The sequence below is a fragment of the Balaenoptera musculus genome, chromosome 8 (genome assembly GCF_009873245.2).
Source record: "Balaenoptera musculus isolate JJ_BM4_2016_0621 chromosome 8, mBalMus1.pri.v3, whole genome shotgun sequence".
NCBI classification, from domain to species: Eukaryota; Metazoa; Chordata; class Mammalia; order Artiodactyla; family Balaenopteridae; genus Balaenoptera; species Balaenoptera musculus.
Genome location: NC_045792.1, coordinates 103,849,042 through 103,867,204, shown reverse-complemented (window position 1 = coordinate 103,867,204; position 18,163 = coordinate 103,849,042). Strand labels below are relative to the sequence as shown.

Below are 18,163 nucleotides of genomic sequence, written 5' to 3'. Positions count from 1 at the left end.
GACACCTGGCTTGAACCCAGAACAAGCCGGGAGAGGGGGCTGAGCCACGGGGCTGAAGGGGCTGCGGGCCAGACACAGCGGGGCACAAGGTCTGCGGCCCAGCTCCCCATCCCGGACCCGCCTGTGTGGGTGTTGGCGGCGGCGGCAGCTCACCAGGTGCTCACTGACGGCCGCCAGCCGCCCTCCCGGTCGGCCGGCCGGAACCGTGCTGGGCCCGTGGGGACAGACCATAGAAGCACAAGCAGGCAGCTCTCCTAGCTTCAGGAAATGGGTCAAGGCCTTTCAACAGCAACCCTAGGACACACAGCCCAAGCCAGGACCCCTGTGCAGCCCACCAAGTCCAGGGCTCCAGTTCCTTCCCCGCCACCCAAAGGCAGCTCCCACCACAGACCACACTCAGCCACCACAACTTCCTTGCAAAAACCCTCGGCTCCCCCGAGGGCCAGTGGAAATTTATTTATTTATTTTTTGTCCTTTCCGTCTTTCCCCAAGTGGCTTTTCCTTGCAAAATGCCTGACATGACACCAGAGGGGAACCTGGGAGTTGGGAGGGCACCCCAAGGGGCAGCCCAGGGACTTAAATACAAGCTGGAGGGGAGGGCACAGGTGGGACAGGCAAGAGACAGCACAAGGGACATGGCTTCTCAGGTAGAGATCAAAGGTTTGTTTTTCTGCAGGAAGAAGCTGTGTCAGAGGCAGGGGGCTAGCATCCTGGGTGGGAGGGAGTTAAGTGGAGAGGCCCCCCCCACCCTGGGTTGCACCCACATTCCCAGAGAAGTAGCGACAGGGGATGAGGATCCGCCCTCATAGGCTCCAAGGGACGGAAGGGGAAGAATAAGCCAGATGTGCTGCCTCAGGGCAAGGGAGGAGGTGCTGGCAGAGTGAGGGTTAAGGCTGGTGCCCAGCCTCTGGCACGGTGGGCCTTCCGCCTCCGCCTGCCTTGGGGACAAAGGGGCACGGTGGGCGGGCAGCACATGGGCCTGGCTCTGGCAGGGCAGGGAGTGGCAGGAGCAGGCTCCCTCTGGGCTCAAGACACAGGCCCAGCGCGGCTGCTCACCCACCTGCCCTAGATGTGCTCAGACCCCACCGCAGCTGGACGGCTCGAGCTGTGAGTGTGTGTGTCAGGGTGTGGAGGCAGGGAGGAGAGGAAAGTGGGCTGCTGGGCCCCTGTGGCCCCATGCCCGTCCTGAGGTCCAGCCCAGGGCCCTGCATTCCAGGGCCCTGGATCCCCTGGTCCCATTCCTGGCCCCAGGTGCTGACTGCAGCCAGGGGCAGTAGAGGCCAGGGAGGCCCTCGGCTCCTGGGGAAGGGGGGTGCGCAGGGGAGGGGAGGAAGAAGAGTAAGGAGAGAAACCCACTGCAGCATACACGGGGGGCAGGGGGAGGGAGACAGACAGAGGAGAGCCCTCATCCCAAAGGTGTGCGGTGGGGTATCTTTTAAAGTCACCCAGAGGCAGCAGCAGAGCAAGCCCGCACCCTCACCCCAGCCAAAGGTCCTGGGTGTCCTCCCTTGGGGGCCCTGACAGAACCGGGGCTCAGGGCGGCAGGCAGACAGGCCAGAGGGAGATGGGGAGCCCAGGACACCCCAAAGCCACAGATTCAAGTGCCCCAGGAGAGGGAAGTACCTCCTGCCCCCTCCAGGGGCATCATCTGGAGAAGGTGCCACCTCCGGTCCCACCCCACGAGCCCCTCCTAGCAACAGCCGCCACCAGCCTGCTTCACGGGGGTGCTGTCAATCTTGAGGTTGGGCCGCTCACCCCCTGAGGCTGCCCCAGGCCCCATCCGTTTTTTGATCTCAGCAGCCATGGTCATGAACGCCTGCTCGACATTGGTAGCGTTCTTGGCACTCGTCTCCAGGAAGGGGATGCCCAGGGAATCTGCAAACTCCTGATAAGGGGAGAGGAGGAAAGAGAAGGGGAGAGGAGGTGAGGGGCAGCAGGCCCCAGCCCACCCGGGCGGCCTGGCCCAGGCCTGCTCACCTTGGCTGTGGTGTTATCCACCACCTTCTTGGTGGTGAGGTCGCTCTTGTTGCCCACCAGGAGCTTATTGACATTCTCGCTGGCATAGCGGTCGATCTCCTGTAGCCACTGCTTCACATTGGCATAGGATTCCTAGAGGGACCAGATCAAAAGTTACTTTGCTCCCACCTCCCACCCCTACGCCAGGCCTGGAGAACAGGGGTTTTGAGGGAAAGATGGTTGTCCTGGGCTCCTGAGAAAGGCAGGCGCCCTGGGCTCAGGGACCCAGAGGAAGCTCCTCCAGGCTTAGCGCTCCTTCCTGCCCTCCTCTGTCTGAGACCCCAAGAGCCAGGCCCAGCAGAGCCCCGGCTGTCTACCAACAGCCCCGACACCTCAACAGCTTAGACCAAGGGCCAGCCAGCTCTGCTTCCTGCAGCTGCTCGTGTTTCCCCAAGACACAGAAAAGGCCTAACCACGTGGAGGGAGCAAACGGCATCAGGAGAGAGGCCAGAGGGAAGACAGAGACAAAGGATAACAGGTTAGCAAGAATTACAAAGTCCCCACAGTGGCCTTAAAATCCCTTTAAGGTTTGAAACCTTGGAGCCCAGTGGTAGGTGGAGGATCCTTGCAGAGGAGACCCTGGCCGACGGGGGAGACAGGTATCCTGGGAACAGGGCCTGACATTCGTCCTACTTCTGGCACCGACAGCCTCCGCGCTCGGCCTGGCTCTCCCGGCGGCCTGCTGCGCCCCACCCCCCCCACGCCTGGCACGTCGACAAAGGACAGAACTTTTAGGAATATGCTTGAGCTAGAGCCGCTTTCCCTTCTTAGGAGCCAGAGGTCTGGTGATATCACACTGGGTTCAAACGTACACCTCCTGCCATGTCCCAGGCGGGGCCCTGTGCTGGACACTGGGTTCAAATAATGGAATCATGCCTGGGCCCTGCCCTAAAGCACTCAGGGGACAATGGAGGACTAGACTAGGGCACACACAATGGCAAGACAGGGCGACCAAGCGCTGCAGGGACAGAAGGCAGGAGCTGGTGGAGCTCCAGGATCATCTCTGCCTGGGGAGATTACAGCCGACCTACACCTGCAGGGACGAACTACCCCCATGTGGGTGCCAGTGGAGGGACGGGGAGAGGCGCAAGGGGAGGAGAAGACATACGCCGGGTCACGGGATGGGATGGGAGGGGCGTGCTGTCTTTGGGGAGGGGGAAAAGCTAAAAGCTGCTGGGACACAGGCCCTGAGCAGGGAAGGAGAGGAAGAGGAAGCAGGCCCAAGCAGGGAGGGTCTTAGCCTGGCCCAGTCTTAGACAACCAGGAGCCAGCAGAGGTTTCCTTCGGAAGGGAGCAGCAGCAGCACACCTGTGTCCCGGGAGGAGAGTCCTGGCAGGGGTGCAGAGGCCAGATCAGACCGGCAAGGAGGTGGACACCAGCTGGGAGGTGGCTGGGATAATCCGGGAGAGAAGATGTGCCCTGAGCCAGGGAATGAGGCAGGGAAGAGCACAGGATTTAGAGTCAGACCAGCCTGGGTTAAGCCCCACCTCTGCCACTTACTGTATGGTCCTAGATATGTCACTTGGCTTCTCGGAACCTCAGTCTCCTCACTTCTATAAAACAGTACCTCCTGGTGGGGCTGTTGTGGGTATGGGATAATGAATGCAGGCTTGTCTCATAACAAGTGCTTAATTAGCAAGAGCTGCCATTATCCTCATCACTGCTATTATTACGAGGGGACGGATCTGGGAGAGATGATGGGGGAGAACAGAGGGGCCCAGGGACTGACAGGATGGGGGAGGGAAGAGTTTTCTGGTCAGGCCAACAGGGACTCTGTTATAAAGATGAGGATGCAGAAGCCAGTTCAGGAAGAGATGGGGAGACCAGCACCAGACAAGCTGAGTTCTGCAGATGGTCTGGAGCTCTGCAGATGGCCTAAAGGTGGTCAAGAGGCAGGAAAGGATGTGCTGGGAAGCAAAGAACCCTGGGTTCAAAATACGGGCTTTGCCTTTCCTGACTGTGAAGCCATGGGCAGGTAACTCAACATACGTCTAAGTGTGTTTCCTCATCTGGAAAAGAGGGACGCCACCATTGAGTTCACTGGGTTATACTGCGAACATGAGAATTAACACAGACATAAAGTGCCAGCAGAACGCAGGACACAGGAGGAGATCCACGGTGATAGCTCTTTAGTTGTAGAAATCACAAAACAAGAAGCCAAACCACAAGGTGGCCAGAATTGTGCAGGGAGAGTCAGGAAGAGGCTTGGGGCAATCAAGAAGCACAGAATCTGGGGCTGTAGCGGGGCAGGATACGACGGACCAGTAAGAAGTCACTGAAAAGAGAATCTGCTGCAGCAGGAGGTGGCAGACCTTGAGACAGTAACTTTTTCAAAGAGCGAGAAGAGAACAGAGTTAAAAGCCATGAGACATCAATCATGGCAAAAACTGAAATGAAGTCACAAGTTCTGGCGGTTAGAGGTCCTTGGTGACCTCCGTCTGAGTGGAGCAAAGTTCACCCACAGCTTGTTGTCTAGGAGGCATCACGAGTCCCTGGTGAGCTGAAGAGCCCAGCTGCCCCTCAGAGCGGGGACTCCTCCTGGCCTGGGGCTGACACAAGTATCTCCATGTCCCCAGGGCCTGACCCCCATGAAGCAACAAAGTTTAAAAAAAAACAAAGCGGGTAGAATCAGTAGGCCTGGGCTTTCTGTCTCCGCCACTTAACTGGCTGCAGGGCCTAAGAAAGTCTTACCACCCCGACCCATTTCTTCATCTGTAAAATGGGAATATAACACACACCTCTTGGAGTGTTACGAGCATCAAAGGGCTGTGACAGAACCTGTGAACTGTAACGCGTGACAGGACTGTTTCCCGCTGTTAACATCACCGCTGATGCCGATGACACAAGACTCACGCTGCCACAGCAGACACAGGCCTCCCAGAACTCTGCTCACACTGGGCCCAGAGTGCAGGGCTCCCTCACTTCCTTGCGTAAGGCCCTCCAATCGCTTCTCCACAGTGTCTTTACCCAGGAGGCCACGGGCCCAGCACAGCAAGCAGTCAGCTGACTGAACCCCCCACAAAACACAGGTGCCTGGAAGGTCTAGAGTAAGGTGGCAAGTCGGACAGGGAGGTGAGGCCTGGTTCTGCCAAGGCCCTGCAGCGGGGCCTGGGGAGGACACAGGTCTGCAGCTATTTCCCCCCCTGTGAAATGAGTCCGAGAACAGTCTCCTTTCCGGGCAGCATGAGAAAGAGAGAACAGGAACAGTAAAAAGCAGCAAAAGCCAAAGACCTGAGGCTGAGGAGGCAAAGTGGGGGATGGTGAGCCCGGGAGTACCTGGTCGGTGACGTCGTACACCACGATGATGCCGTGAGCCCCCCGGTAGTAGCTGGAAGTGATGGTCCGGAACCGTTCCTGACCAGCTGTGTCCCACTACAAGACAGCAGGAGAGACGGGCAGGTCAGCCCTGGGCTCCGTGCCCAGGGCCCTTCCCCTCCCAAGGGAGATGTCTCTGCACCAGGGATTCTGCGAGGAGCAACACTCACGATCTGAAGTTTGATGGTTTTGCCATCCAGCTCAATGGTTCGGATCTTGAAGTCCACCCCGATGGTGCTGATGTAGCTCTCTGTGTATGTGTCATCCTGAAAGATCAGGGACCAGGGAAATGGCCTGAGTGAACAGGTCTGAGGCCCATCTGGAAAACCTCCCTCCAGTGTCCTGACCTAGCTGAGCTCCTAACTGCTGAGCCCCAGTTCTCAGCACCCCAGCTTGCCAGCCCTATGCCCCTGTTCAGTCAGATATGTTGCTGGCAAGTCCTGCAACTTCATCCTTGGTCTCCCAGATCTTGCAACCACTATTCTCTGGGTTGCCCCCCTCTCCCTCCGGCCACCAGCCAGGACCCCAGATGGATGGTATAGGAAACTTCTTACTTACAGCAAACCGCAGGAGCAGGCAGGACTTGCCCACGCCCGAGTCACCAATCAAAAGCAGCTTAAATAGGTAGTCACTAGAGAGAAAGGATGGGAAGGTGTGAAGGAAGGCAGGGAGCCCACCTGCCATCATCCTGGAGTCAAAACTATAGCATTCTCCCACACTGTGAGGTGTGCCTTGGATTAGAGTATTAAAGCACTCACAAGATCCTCCCACAAGTCCTGGGATGGGGAGGGTTGACCACTCCCCATAACACAGCTGGCCCAAAGGGGTGCATCTGAATTCCCACTTTACAGAGAAGGAAATGGAGCCACAGAGAGGGACGTGACTTGCCAAGGATCACATGAGTTAGGTGACAGAGTTGGGTATCCTACCCTGATTCCTGATAGACTCCATGGTTTCGGGTCCAGTAGGGGTTATTTAGGGAAACCCTCCTACACTGCCGTGTGCCGTACCTGACTTGGCAGGGGAGGCCCCAGAAGTGGAAGCCAGGGCCCAGCCTAGAACTTAACTGAATACCTATATAAAGAACCTGGTATGAAGTCTCCAGAAAGAGACGGTCAACAAGCGGCAATGATAATAGCAGTTAAAACTTATCCAGTTCCTACTTGTGCCTGGCCTTGTGCTAAGCACTTCAAATGCATCATCTCATTCAAGCCTCACAACAGTCCAATGAAGTGAGTGCTGGTTATTCCCAACTAATGAAGAAACCAGAGACCAGAGAAGGGAAGTGACTTGCCCTAAGTTACACAGCTGTTAACTTTAATACTGGAAACCAGGTTCAGACTCCAAAGTCTCTGTGAAAGCCTGTTGGTTCCCTTCTCTGTTACCCCTTATAATCCAGCTCAGAGCTTCACCCTTCCCCAAGGATATCTGAAGCCAGGATCTGGAGGAGAAAAAGGAAGTGGCAAAAGAGGAAGAAGATAACTGACACTAAGGGAAAACTGTCGATGAGAAGTCGGGGCAGAGATGTGGGCCACCTACCCGTAGGGGGAGTGACCAAGAAGTGAGGAAAGTCTGAGGAACAAAGAATCCCACTGGAAGGGAGAAAGCAAATGCCACATTCATCTAAACTTCTTCGGCAGGGTGACGGCGAAGGGAAGGGGTGTGACGGCGGCGCCGGGGGCTTGCGCAAAGGTGAGGGGAGGGCGGGAGGGGACCAGCCTCTGGGAGCGGCAGGGCACTTTGATCCAGGTAAAGGGCAAAGCGGCAGCCCCGGAGGGGAGAACCTGCGGAAAAGCTACCCAGCGGGCCAGCCCCCAGGAACCGGATTCCGGGAGGACTGGAGAGCAGAATGTACGACCCGACCTAAAGGGCCCGAATCTGGACCGAGACCAGAAACTCTGGGGATGGGCTCCACAATGCCAGGACCGTCGTCAGCACCCAGACCGCTACTCTCAGGCAGCAGGTGGGGAAACTGAGGCCTGGAAAGACCGGGGCTGCGGGGTCACCTGACCGACAAGGCCTGCTAGTGCCGGTGCCTCGGGATCCAAGTGGTGCCCCTCGGGGTCGCAGTCTCCGGGCCCGGGTGCAAGAACTCGGGGCGTCGAGCTGGGGTTCTGGGGCCCCCGGGGGAGGGGCAGAACCCGGATGTGAGGGGGGGGAGGTCAGCGGAAGAGGGACCCGGATGTGGGGGCGCCGCGCAGTCCTGACCCGGGCCGGACAACCCCGGTAAGCGTACAGCCCCGTACTCGGGATCGAGGCTGCGCCGGACGGCGCGGGCGGGGCGCACTCACTATTCGGGGTTCATGGCGGCAGCGGCGGCCCGCTCGGTCGCTCCCAGTCGGCTCTGCTCCGCCTCCCGTTCCAAGATGGTGGCCGCTCCGCCCCAGAGGCCCCGCCCGCGACGCGCAGGCGCAAATACTTCGGACTGGAACCTCGCCGCGTGGCTCCTCGGAACTTGTAGTCTCCTTACATTGTGCAACTCACCCCGCCCCCCGCTGCGCAGGCGTAATCCTAGCCCAGGCCCCACCATCGCCGCGCGTTGCCTTCTGGAGCTTGTAGTTCACTCCCTAGAAGTACCTGGGCTGGAGGACCGCGCTCGGGAGCCTGACAGCGTCCCGGCGTTGGATCCTCAATTTAGTGCTGTCGTTGACACGTTTCACGTCTGTCTGACAGAGGCATTCATCTTTACACTCCCCCGCAGCGTTAGTTCATTTATCCAGGGTTCTTCGTGTACTGGCGCTCCTAACTCCCAGCAGCAACCCCAGGAAGAAGGTGTCACCCACATTTTATAGATGAAAAAATCGAGACTCGGTAACTCGCTCAAGGTCAAACAGCTTGGTAAGGGGCAAAGCTCGATCAAAGCCCGTGGTCTCCAGAATCTCAGAGATGAAGGTTGTTAGAAAAAAATCCTGAATATGTGGGGCTCCCGAACAACTCCGGGATAGGAGAAGCCTATCTGGGTTGCAGCTGAGCGGGACCAGACGTGAGCGAGACACACACACACACACACACACACACACACACACACTCACTCGCAGCCTCTCCTGACCCCACCCCCAATGTAGAGACGTAGAGACGCTAGGAGCCCTCGGGCTCCGCCCCAAAACAAGCCTAGCTCAGAGTCAAACCGTCTTTATTTCTACAGCAACATTTGAAAATAGAGAGCGACCGCCTCACCTCCCAACTGGGGCAGCCCCTCCTGCCACAGGGGTCCATCACTGCCCCTAGCAAGAAGCTGCAGGCGTGGGAGGAGGCGTGGCAGGATGGCTCTACGGGCGGTGCCCGGGGCGGGGTCAGGCCGAGCCTGGGCGGGCCGGGCGGCAGGGGCAGTGCATAAGACCGGGCTGCAGGGCAGAGCCCGGCGGTGAGAGGACGGACAGGGGGTGGGCTCTCCGTCCTGGGACATGGGGCAGGGCGCACCATTCAGAGGCCGGGAGGAACGCGAGAATGCCCAGGGAACCCTTTGGGGAGGCACCGCCCCTGAGATGTGGAGCCTGGGAGATACCACCGCGCGGAATGGGGGTGATTAAGGCCTGGGCGGTACCACTAGAGAAGGGTGGGGTGAGGGGAGGCCGGATAGTACCAAGGACTGAGGGGAGGAGTGCGGCCAATAACTTATTTCTCTATATACAGAAGCAACGGCCGGGGGAGGGCAGGGTGCTGAAGGGACGGCGGGTGCTTAGTGTTCTTGGATTTGGGGTGTGCGGAGGGGGGGCCACTGAGCCTCTCTCTACCTTTGGAGACCCCGGCCAGCCCCTCCGCTGGCCCTGAACCTAGGGAAGAGGGGGCCCTGCTGGAAGGAATAAATAAGGGGTAGAGCTGGAGTGGTCAGGCCCAGCCTCCAGGGCTCAGGCTGAGATGACAAGGGAGGAGGTTACCCTGAGATTGAACAGAAAAGACAGGGGTCCTTGGGAGAGACAGGAGGGGCAAGCAGCAGGCCCATGCGCAGGGCTGGGGTGGGGATGGTGCCGGGTGGAGGCTCTGGCGACCGGCTGCCCCTTCAGGATTAGCCCACAAGGGAGCTTCGTCGGGAGAGGTCCATGGAGCTGGAGCTGAGGGTGCGGCTATCAGAGAGGCCTGTGCCTCCAGGCTGTGGGCAGAGGGGCGGGTGGCTCAGCCTCGTGCTGCCGCCAGTTCGCGCTTCCCTGGCCCCGAGGGGCCTGACACTCCCACCCACCTCCACAGTTACTGTGCTGCCACTGGCCGCTCACAGGCAGGAGCTGAGTTTCCCTCATTTGTCTCCCCAGGGTCCAGCCCAAAGCCAGGCCTGGGGTGGAGACAGGAAGTGTGGCTGGATGAACAGACATGCTGAGAAGCTCGGCAAGTACACAGGACACGCAGGCCTGGGGCCGGGGCCTCAGCTGCCCAGTGCCGACAACTACCCACCCGTACCTGGACTGGCTCTTCCACACTCTTGTTGAGGAAGTTGAGGGAACTGGCCCGCTTCATCCTGAGGGGAAAGGGCGGTCAGGATTTGCCCACGGTGGAACTGGGGGAGGACGGGGGAAGGGGTCAGCTTGGGGCAGGGGAGGGAGGCGGATGGGGAGGGAGGCGGAAGGGGAGGGAGATTGGTGGTGGGTGGAGCTTGAGCGAGACAGGGACTTCACCCTGGGTCTGAAGTGCAGCTGGGGTTGGTAGGTTGTGGGGTGAGAGGCTCACCTGGGGTTCGGGGGCTCCTGGGGGCCACCACCCTGCAGCTTCTTCACCAGCATCTCACTGCTGCGCCTCAGGGCATCTCGGAGCTTCCCGAAGGAGCCGCTGCGCCGCAACGAGCCGCTGCCGTCCTGTGGGGCGGACGGGGTCGTCTCTGCGCCATGCCAGCTACACAGCCCCCTGGCCCAGTCCAGCCCCTAGACTCACCCCGCTCCACTCGGCCGCAGGCCCTCCCTCCTCGAGGTCGGACTCAGACCGAGCCCCGGCACCCGCGGGCACGTCTCGGCTGCCACGGCGGTCTCCGCGCCCACCGCTGCCGTCTTTCAGCAGCTCCACCACCTTGGTCTGGCTTGCGGGGTCCAGGCCCTGAGGGAGGGCGGGCGCATCAGGCGGAGCAACGGGCCCTGCCTGGATCACACACAGGGCCACGCAGGTCCCTGCCCACACCCCTGGTGCCTGTCGCCCTACCTGCTTGCGGCTGCGGCTGGCGCAGTCCTCCAGCGTGTGCGCGGCTTCTAGCTTGCCCTGGCGCCGGTACAGGGCGCCCAAGCTGCGCAGCGTGGTGTTGACCGTGGGGCTGCGGACGGGAGAGCGGGACGGTCTCCAGCTCCCTGCTCCCCAGGAGCCAGGGCCCATCCCGACACCCAGCCCACGCTGGCCCTGAGGAACCAACCAGCCGACCAAAATCGAGCCTTTCCTGTGTGTCAGGCCCTGTGCCAGGTCCGCCTGGATTCCCCTGTTTTGGGGAATCACCTGAGGGCCCTAGGTGGGATGTTGCCACCAGGACTAAAAGCTGGGAAACCCAGGAGTGAGATAATCAGGCTGTCCTGGGACAGAAAGCCTTCTTGTGACAGGTGGCCTGTGACCTGGGCCTTGAAAGACGAGCTGACGGAGAAGAGGTGTGTATTCGGGGCTGAGCAGTGTGGAGGGTGGAGCCTGGCCCCGGCCCCCGCCCAGGATGCCGCCTCCCAGCGCTCTGCCAGCCCAGCAGTCCCGCCCCACTGTCCTCACCTGTCTACTTTACAGGCCTTGTACCAGCTGCCATATTCCCCATAGGGGGTGCTGTCCCGGCGCTTATCCTGGAGGAGAGAGAAGCGGAAGGTGGGAGGAGGCCCTCCCCTCTACACACCCCTGGCCTCATCCTCCCGCCACAGGCGCCTGCCCCGGCCCTGCCCCACAGAGCTACCTTGCTCTCCTCCCGCTCCTCTGCGTGCATCCAGATGGGCTTGTTGTCCCCTGGAGGGAAAGACGGGGCTGTCACCAGCCTCTCACGTGGGCCTCTCCTGGTTGGGCTGGACACATGACTGGGGTCTCGGGGGAAGTCAGGGGTACTCAAGAAGGACCAGGGTTGGGCTTCGTTGAATGAATGAATGGACAAGAAACAGACCCAAAACATGACTGACGCTCCTCTGGAACAGAGATGCCTGTGGCACAGGCCTGTGCTTGAGGGGCTCGTGACTGGGGGTTGGGGGGAGCACACCCTTACAAACCTCAGGCCCATGGCGCGAGACGATGCTAGGCCTGAATGTTGGGCCGGGCTGAGGGGTCCCAGAGCAGGAAGTGACTGACCGTGAGGGACCAGAAGGTGGCTTCCCAGAGTGGGAGACATCTGGGCTGGGCCTTCACGGTGAGCGTGAGTTGCCCAGTGGAGAAAGGGGAAGAGGCTCTGGGCCGAGGGCACAGGTATGCAAAGGGAGGGCATTGCACGGGTACAACCTCCCAGGGGGCTGTGTGAGTTGGGTGTGTGTGCTCACGTGTGCACACAAGTGGCTGCGGACCAGCCAGAACCTAGGCGTGAGGCCTGTCCGGCTGAGGTATTCGTCCTAGATGCTGACGGCTGGGTGGGCCTGTGCCGGGTGAGCTGGGGCACCCGGCAGCCATGCTCACCGCTGACAGAGCCGAACTCCCTCTCGTGAGCGCGGGTGAGGATCTCCTTGTACAGGGTCTCTGCATCCTGGTACTTGCCCTGTTTCAGGTAGCAGGAGGCCTGGAGGGGCAGGGCCCAGAGGGTGAGCAGGATGCAAGGAGTGGAGCCTTTTCCTCTCCTCCCTCCCCCCTCCCCCTTCCCCCAGCCCCCCTCCAGCCCAGGACACCAGGTTGTTCTTGGTCTTGGCCACGTTGGGGTCGTCAGGCCCAAGGCACATGGCGTAGATCTCCAATGCCCGCCGGTAGTAGTATTCCACCTCCTCGGCTTTGCCCTGGTTCTGGCACAGCAGGGCCAGGTTGCTCAGCTGCTTGGCCACATCTGGATGAAGCTTGCCCAGAACCTGGGACAGGAGCGAGAGCCAGTGGCTGGGCTCGGGGCCGGCCTACGTCCCCCGTCTGCCCAGCCCACCTGGCCTTCCCAGCCCTGCCTGCTCCCACCTTCTCCCGGATCTCCAGTGCCCGCTTGCAGAGGGGCTCAGCCTCCTTGTACTTGCCCCGCTTGCCATACAGGACCGCCAGGTTGTTCAGTGTCGCAGCCACCTAGCGGGTGGGAGAATGGAGGCTCCATGACCCGGGACCTGGGAGCTGCAGGGGGGAGGGGAAGCCCCCACCTCCCACCCAGCCTCACTCACAGCTGGGTGGTCCTTGCCCAGTGTCTTCTCGCGGATGGCCAGGGCATCATTGAGCAGGTGGGCAGCCTCCTTGTACTTGTTTTGGTCCCTGGGGGCAGGTGGAAGCACCATGAGGGTTATTCTCCAGCCCAAGGCCCTCCTCCTAGTGGCCCAAGATCCCTGTGGTCACTCGTCCCATACTTACTAATGAGTGAGCATGATGGGGTGTGACCCAGAGCATGGGGAGACGTGGTCAGCCCCTGCTCTCTGGCTTGGGGGGCTTTGTGCAGGAAGGGCGTGCAGTGCTGGGGTACAAGCCAGACTCCCCCAGATCCCACCCTCACTGCCCCATGCCCAGTGCACCTTGTCCTCTGTTCCCCAGGGCCTCTGCTCATGGTGTCCTTTCTGCCAAGGAGACCTTCTCCGACCCTCTTGTGCTCTGGGCAAACTCAACTTTCACCAAAGGCCCTCCTCAAGCCTTGGGGCCTGGAGGAGGTGTGCCCCTGGCGTCCTCGTGTGCCGTCCCCTCCCTGGATATGTCCAAGCCTTTGTCCACCACTAGACTGAGGCATATTCATGTCTGTAGCTCAGGCACCCTGTGGGCTTGGCCCTCTCCAGGGACAAGATCCTTCTTTCTCTGTCACCCAACTGCTTGGTGGAACCCGAGTCCTGGCCCACTGCAGGCACTGAGGATTTGTGACCAGGGCTGGAGCCTTCAGGAAGAATGCTCCCATGGGTGACCGAGGCCGGAGGAGCCCTCACCGATAGACCAGCGCCAGGATGTTCAGCATGGTGGCCACGTCAGGGTGGTCGTGGCCTGACGTCTTCTCCAGGTCCTCGAGGGCCTGCTTGCAGAGTGGCACGGCCACCTCATAGCGGCCCTGAGAGGCGTACTGGATCACCAGATTGTGCAGGGTGCGGAGCCGTGCTGGGATTTCATAGCCCCCGTGCTGGGCAGCCACATCTCCTCCTCCAGGGCCGGGGGCTGCAAAGCCAAGGGCGGGAGGTCAGATGTACCAAGTGCCCCCTGAGCTGGGCCGGCACATGCCAGCCATACCTTTGACCGACGTCACACGTGGCCCTGGGCAAGTCACCATTCGCTCTCAGTTTCCCCATCTGTAGAGTGGGTCTAGTCACCCCACAAAAAGAGTGGGTAGAGTCCCAGCTCCGGTACTTCAAGCTGTGTGTCCCAGAGCAAGTCGCCTAACCCCCGAGCCTCAGCCTCCTCACGTGCAGAAGAGAGGCTCTGATACACAGGCCACCCGATCAGCAAGGCCAGTACTGGCCCGGGGCTCAGCACTGTGCATGCGTCCTCCTTTAACCCTCAGAGGAGACTCAGAGAGGAAAGAAACTCTACCAGTGGTCACAGAGCAAATGGAGGCCGAGCAGGGCTCGCACCCAGGCCGGCCTGCTCGCAAGCTCTGAACTGTGATGCCTGCTCCTCACAGAACTTGGGAGATGAGAGAAGCAACATGTAAAACCTGCCTTTTAAGCTCTAATGCTCGGATGTTATCATCAGAAACGAGGCAGGAAAGAACACGGCAGCCACTCAGACCTTGTTTTCTGTGACCTCTGGGTCCCAAGGACCAGGAGTTCACACAGCCTTCCTTTCCCGCCCCCAGAGCCAGCTGCCCCTCCGCACCTGGGCTCTGCTCCTCCTCACTGGGGAACAGGTCATCCAGAGAGTCTTTGGGGACGTCCCCCTTCTCCTCCTGGGGAGGAAGACAGGACGGGCGTCAGGGAAGGAGGCGGCCCAGGGGTCGGCGGGCTGGGTCGGAGCAGCGTCTGCCCCCCCGCCGCCCCTCCCTGCTCCCAGGTGCCCCCGCCCCGCCCAGTGGCCGTGGTAGGGCTTACGCTGGCGGAGGTGTCCTCGTCCAGCTTGCGGATCTGGCTCATGAACAGCAAGTGCTGCTTCTCCTCCTCGAGCTGGGCCACGGCCTGCTCGCTGCGCTGCAGCTTCTGCTGCGTCCCTGCCAGCTCCTCCCGCAGCCACTGGTTCTCCTGCACCAGGCGCCGTACCTGAGCCCGCAGCTTCTGCTTCTCCGACTCTACAGCCCCCAGGTGGCTCGACAGCGCCAAGATCACCTGCGGCAGCCAGCCGGAACGGAGGTCAGAGCCCTGCTGACCCCCCAGCCTGGGCCCCAGAGAAGAGCCAGGCCCGGAGGAGCTGCAGGGCTGAGGGCCCCGAAGTTCTCCTCTCATCAAGGGAGTTTTGCCCCAGGGCCCCAAACAGACCAACATAGCCTGAGACCTGAAACCAGGAGGCTTGGGGATTCCTAAGTCCTTCCTTCTGTGGTCAGGAGCCCTGGGCTCCCAGGCTGGCTGTGCTAGACTCTGAAATAGCCCATCCCATTTCCTGGGCCTCCAGCTAGTCCTCCACATCGATGGTCCAGTTCCCACCTTGTTGGGTTGTTTGGATCATGAAGAGCGCTAGCTGGGGTGCTGCCCTTTCCCCGAGCCGTCCACTCATTTCCTGTCTCTCCTAGGAGTCGTACTCAAGCCCTGTAGCCAGAGCCACTATACCATACCGCTGCCCCGGCCCAGGGCTAGCGCTTTCCCAAAGACCCTGATAGACGACTGAAGGGCTACCGAAAGACTCCATCCTGACTTCTGCCAAGGGGCCAGGGCAGCCCCTGTCCTCCTGCAGCTCCCAGGGAGGGAAGGGGGTGTGTGTCCTAAACCCCCAGTGTCTGGAAAACCCCAGGGGCAGGTAAGGGGATCCAGAGGCCTCAGCCTCAGCCCCCATCGCTCTCCCCAAACTCCACGACTCCTTTCCTGAGCTTCCAGGCTCCTCCCGCCTTGGGGCCTTGCCTAGACTCTACCCTTTCTCCGTCCTTCATGGTCAGGGTCATTTCTGCAGTGAAGCCTCTTATGCCCTCAGCCCCCGGAAAGCATGGCACCTCCCCCACCTCCATGCCATCCTGTTGTCCATCTGTGCCTGTATACACTGGGAGGGGGCCCTGGTGTGTTCATCTCTGTACCTGGCAGTCAGCCAGCCGAGGAGTGAATGCCCGACACATTGCCCTCCCAGAGAGCCAGGCAGTCTGGGACCCCGTGCTTTCTAGTTGACTAGCAAACGCCTAAGTGACAGGTGTTTTCACAACCACTAGCTATTTTTAAAAAATATCCTAAACAGCCTGGAAGTATTTATGGCAGATGGCATGATCCCTATTTTAAAAACAAGGAAACCAAGGTGATACCACCTGCCCAGGATTCACAGAGCCAGGCAGTGTCTCAGCCAAGATCTGAGTGGGCCAAGACTCTCTGCCCGAGAGTCTAACTCCTTGTACACCCCAGCACCTCCTGGATAGCTCCGTCTGCATGTCATCCTGGCAGCCCCAACTTAAGAGGGCCCAAACAGAACTCCTGACCCATCCAGGCTCTCTCGTCCTCTTAATTTCCTCAAACCACAAACCTGGGACTTTCCCTGCCCCTCTCTGTCTCCTTTAGTCCATCCCCAGGCCCTACTGGACCTACTTCCAGAACGTCTAGGACTGACCCCCTTCTTACTACCCTCATGGCCCAACCCACCATTTCTCGTTGGAATTCTAGCAGTGGCTTCCTAACACCTACTACCTCCTTCCACCCTGACCCACAATCGTTCATTCTCCACCCCTCAGCCAGAGAGAGTTTTTAAAACCTAAGCCAGACTGTGTCGCTTTACTGCTTAAACCCTCCAAAGGCTTCCTGATTTCCTGAGAATAAAACCCAAACTAATAAGGCACAGCATGATCTGGCCCCCACCTTCTCCGCAGGCCTTTTCTGTCCCTCTCTTTCCTCGCGAAGCTCCAGTTAGACAGGTCTCTCAGTTCTCCCTCCACAACAAGATCTTTCCCACTTCAGGACCTTTGTACACGCAACCTCTCACTTTCCTCCTCTCTCTGGGGGCTGGTTCATTCCTTCTCTCAGGTCTTGATTTAAATGTCATTTCCTCAGAAGTCTTGCTTGACCAATAGCTAAGGCTATCACAAGATCTTGTTATTTTCTTTGGAGAACTTATAATATTGAATAAATATATGTGTATTTCTGACTCTCTTCCTATTGGACTAGGGCAGGGATCTCGTCTGTCTTGTTGGACCTGTAGCCCTGGCACCTAACACATTGCCAGGCACATAGTAGGCACTTGATAACTTACCTGTTAACAAATGAATAGAAGAATGAATGGGGGGATCCTTAAGGATTTCCTCAGTTTTTTTAGGCCATGCAGTCTCTGCTACCTAGCAGAGAAGCCAGATGATCAGGCTCTCCTGGGGCCAGGCACGGCCGGGGTCTCCAGAGCCCATCCATTTCTTCAACAGATATTTACTGGGATCCTACCATGAGGCTCCAGGGGACAGATTCTTCCTTCCCTTCTGATTCTGTTACTACATTGCCAGGATTCCTCTGGAAGGCTCCATCCCTCCCATGACCTCCCTCCTTAGCACCCCAGACCAGCCTACCTGGGCCTCCCCCAGCCCCAGCTCGATGGCCTCCAGGGAGCGGCGCAGGAGGACACAGCGCTCCTGTGAGCCGGGCTCTGCCTCACCAGCTTCATGAGCGACGAGGGGAGCGAGAAGGGCACGATGCTCCCCGCGCAGGGTCTCTAGCCCTTGGATAACGGCCTTGGTGCCCAGCACGATCTCATCCTGGCTCAGCTTCTCCTCCCGAGGAAGCACCATCGTGGCCATGGCCATGCCGCCTGTGAAGGCGAGAGGGCGGGCAGGGGGTGCCGGGCCTGGGGCCACGCCGCCGTCCGCCCCGGATTAGGTAAACACCTAGGGTCCCCGGACGCCTGGGTCCCCGGGGTGCCCCGTCCCCCAGGCAGCAGCCCGCACCGTGCCCGCGCTCGGCCTACAGGGGGCGCGCCCGGCTCGTCTTGGCCCGGGAGACGCAATGCGGTGCGACCGGCGAGGCTGGACCCGGATTCGGCCCAGACCACTGGCTCAGGCCGGCTTAGGCGACCCAATCTCGGGGCTTCCCTGGAGACTCCCTAAGCCAGAGCAGGGCGCGCCAGAGGATGGACCTACGGGGATCTTGGGGTGTTCACTCCCGTGCGGAGACACCGTCCCCTCTGGGCGATCCGGCCCCAGCCCCCCTCGGGCAGCCCCCTTCCCAACAGGCAGGCCGAGCCACAGAGCCCCTCCTCCTGGGCAGCTCGACCCTGGGGAGACCCTCCCCCTAAGGAGCTGAGATCTCGGGTTCTTCGTCCCCCCCTCCCCCCAGGCCGCGCCCCATAGGCCAGCACGACATCCTGCGGACCCCTCCCCTGAAAAGGCCGAGCTCCCGCCCCCGGCCACCCAGGACTGCGCCCCCTCCCCGCGGGCTGGCCTGGCCCTCTCACAGGCCGCGCCCAAGACGACCCCTCCCCTAGGCCGACCCAGAGCCCCCCCTCTCCCGGCCCGATCGGCCCGCGTGGACCTGCGTCTCCCGCTCGGGCCCGCCTCCCGCTCCGGCTCCGGCTCCCGCCCCGCTTCACCCGGACCAGCAGCCGTGAGCAGGTCCCACCGCCTCCATCCCGCCGGCCTTCCCAGCAGTCCCTGCGCCGCCTTAAAGGTGAAGCCCGTACCTTGGCGGCGTCGGAGGGGGCTAAACACTCTTCTCGGCCCGCTGGCTGCCTTAAAGGAGCACGCCGGCTGGGCCCACTCCAGGCAAGGGGAAGGGAT

General features: G+C 60.4%; 2 protein-coding genes across 8 annotated transcripts; both read right to left on the bottom strand.

Moving 5' to 3' along the window:
• Window positions 1-410: 410 nt before the first annotated feature.
• On the bottom strand, window positions 411-7,802 carry RAB1B (RAB1B, member RAS oncogene family). Of its 2 annotated transcripts, none has more exons than XM_036861875.1 (6): window positions 7,623-7,802; window positions 5,890-5,962; window positions 5,502-5,597; window positions 5,293-5,388; window positions 1,978-2,109; window positions 411-1,885 (listed from the first exon to the last, which is right to left on the bottom strand). In XM_036861875.1, exons 1-6 carry the CDS (start codon window positions 7,634-7,636, stop codon window positions 1,691-1,693), a joined length of 606 nt encoding a protein of 201 aa, XP_036717770.1. In that variant the 5' UTR covers window positions 7,637-7,802; the 3' UTR covers window positions 411-1,690. The 2 variants fall into 2 exon arrangements, with proteins under 2 accessions (XP_036717770.1, XP_036717769.1); XM_036861874.1 differs by lacking the exon at window positions 7,623-7,802 and adding an exon at window positions 6,871-6,986 and having other exon boundaries at window positions 443-1,885.
• Window positions 7,803-8,447: 645 nt separating this feature from the next.
• Window positions 8,448-18,163, bottom strand: KLC2 (kinesin light chain 2). 6 transcript variants are annotated; one of them, XM_036861671.1, is made up of 16 exons: window positions 18,067-18,163; window positions 16,961-17,235; window positions 14,376-14,606; window positions 14,164-14,233; window positions 13,284-13,506; window positions 12,543-12,630; window positions 12,349-12,450; window positions 12,078-12,251; window positions 11,872-11,971; window positions 11,171-11,220; window positions 10,996-11,063; window positions 10,453-10,561; window positions 10,192-10,350; window positions 9,991-10,115; window positions 9,724-9,781; window positions 8,448-9,421 (listed from the first exon to the last, which is right to left on the bottom strand). In XM_036861671.1, the coding sequence occupies exons 2-16, from the start codon at window positions 17,192-17,194 to the stop codon at window positions 9,338-9,340; spliced, it is 1,875 nt and encodes a 624-aa protein (XP_036717566.1). In that variant the 5' UTR covers window positions 17,195-17,235; window positions 18,067-18,163; the 3' UTR covers window positions 8,448-9,337. The 6 variants fall into 6 exon arrangements, with proteins under 6 accessions (XP_036717566.1, XP_036717565.1, XP_036717569.1 ...); XM_036861670.1 differs by lacking the exon at window positions 18,067-18,163 and adding an exon at window positions 17,919-18,023; XM_036861674.1 differs by lacking the exon at window positions 18,067-18,163 and adding an exon at window positions 17,919-18,023 and having other exon boundaries at window positions 16,961-17,199.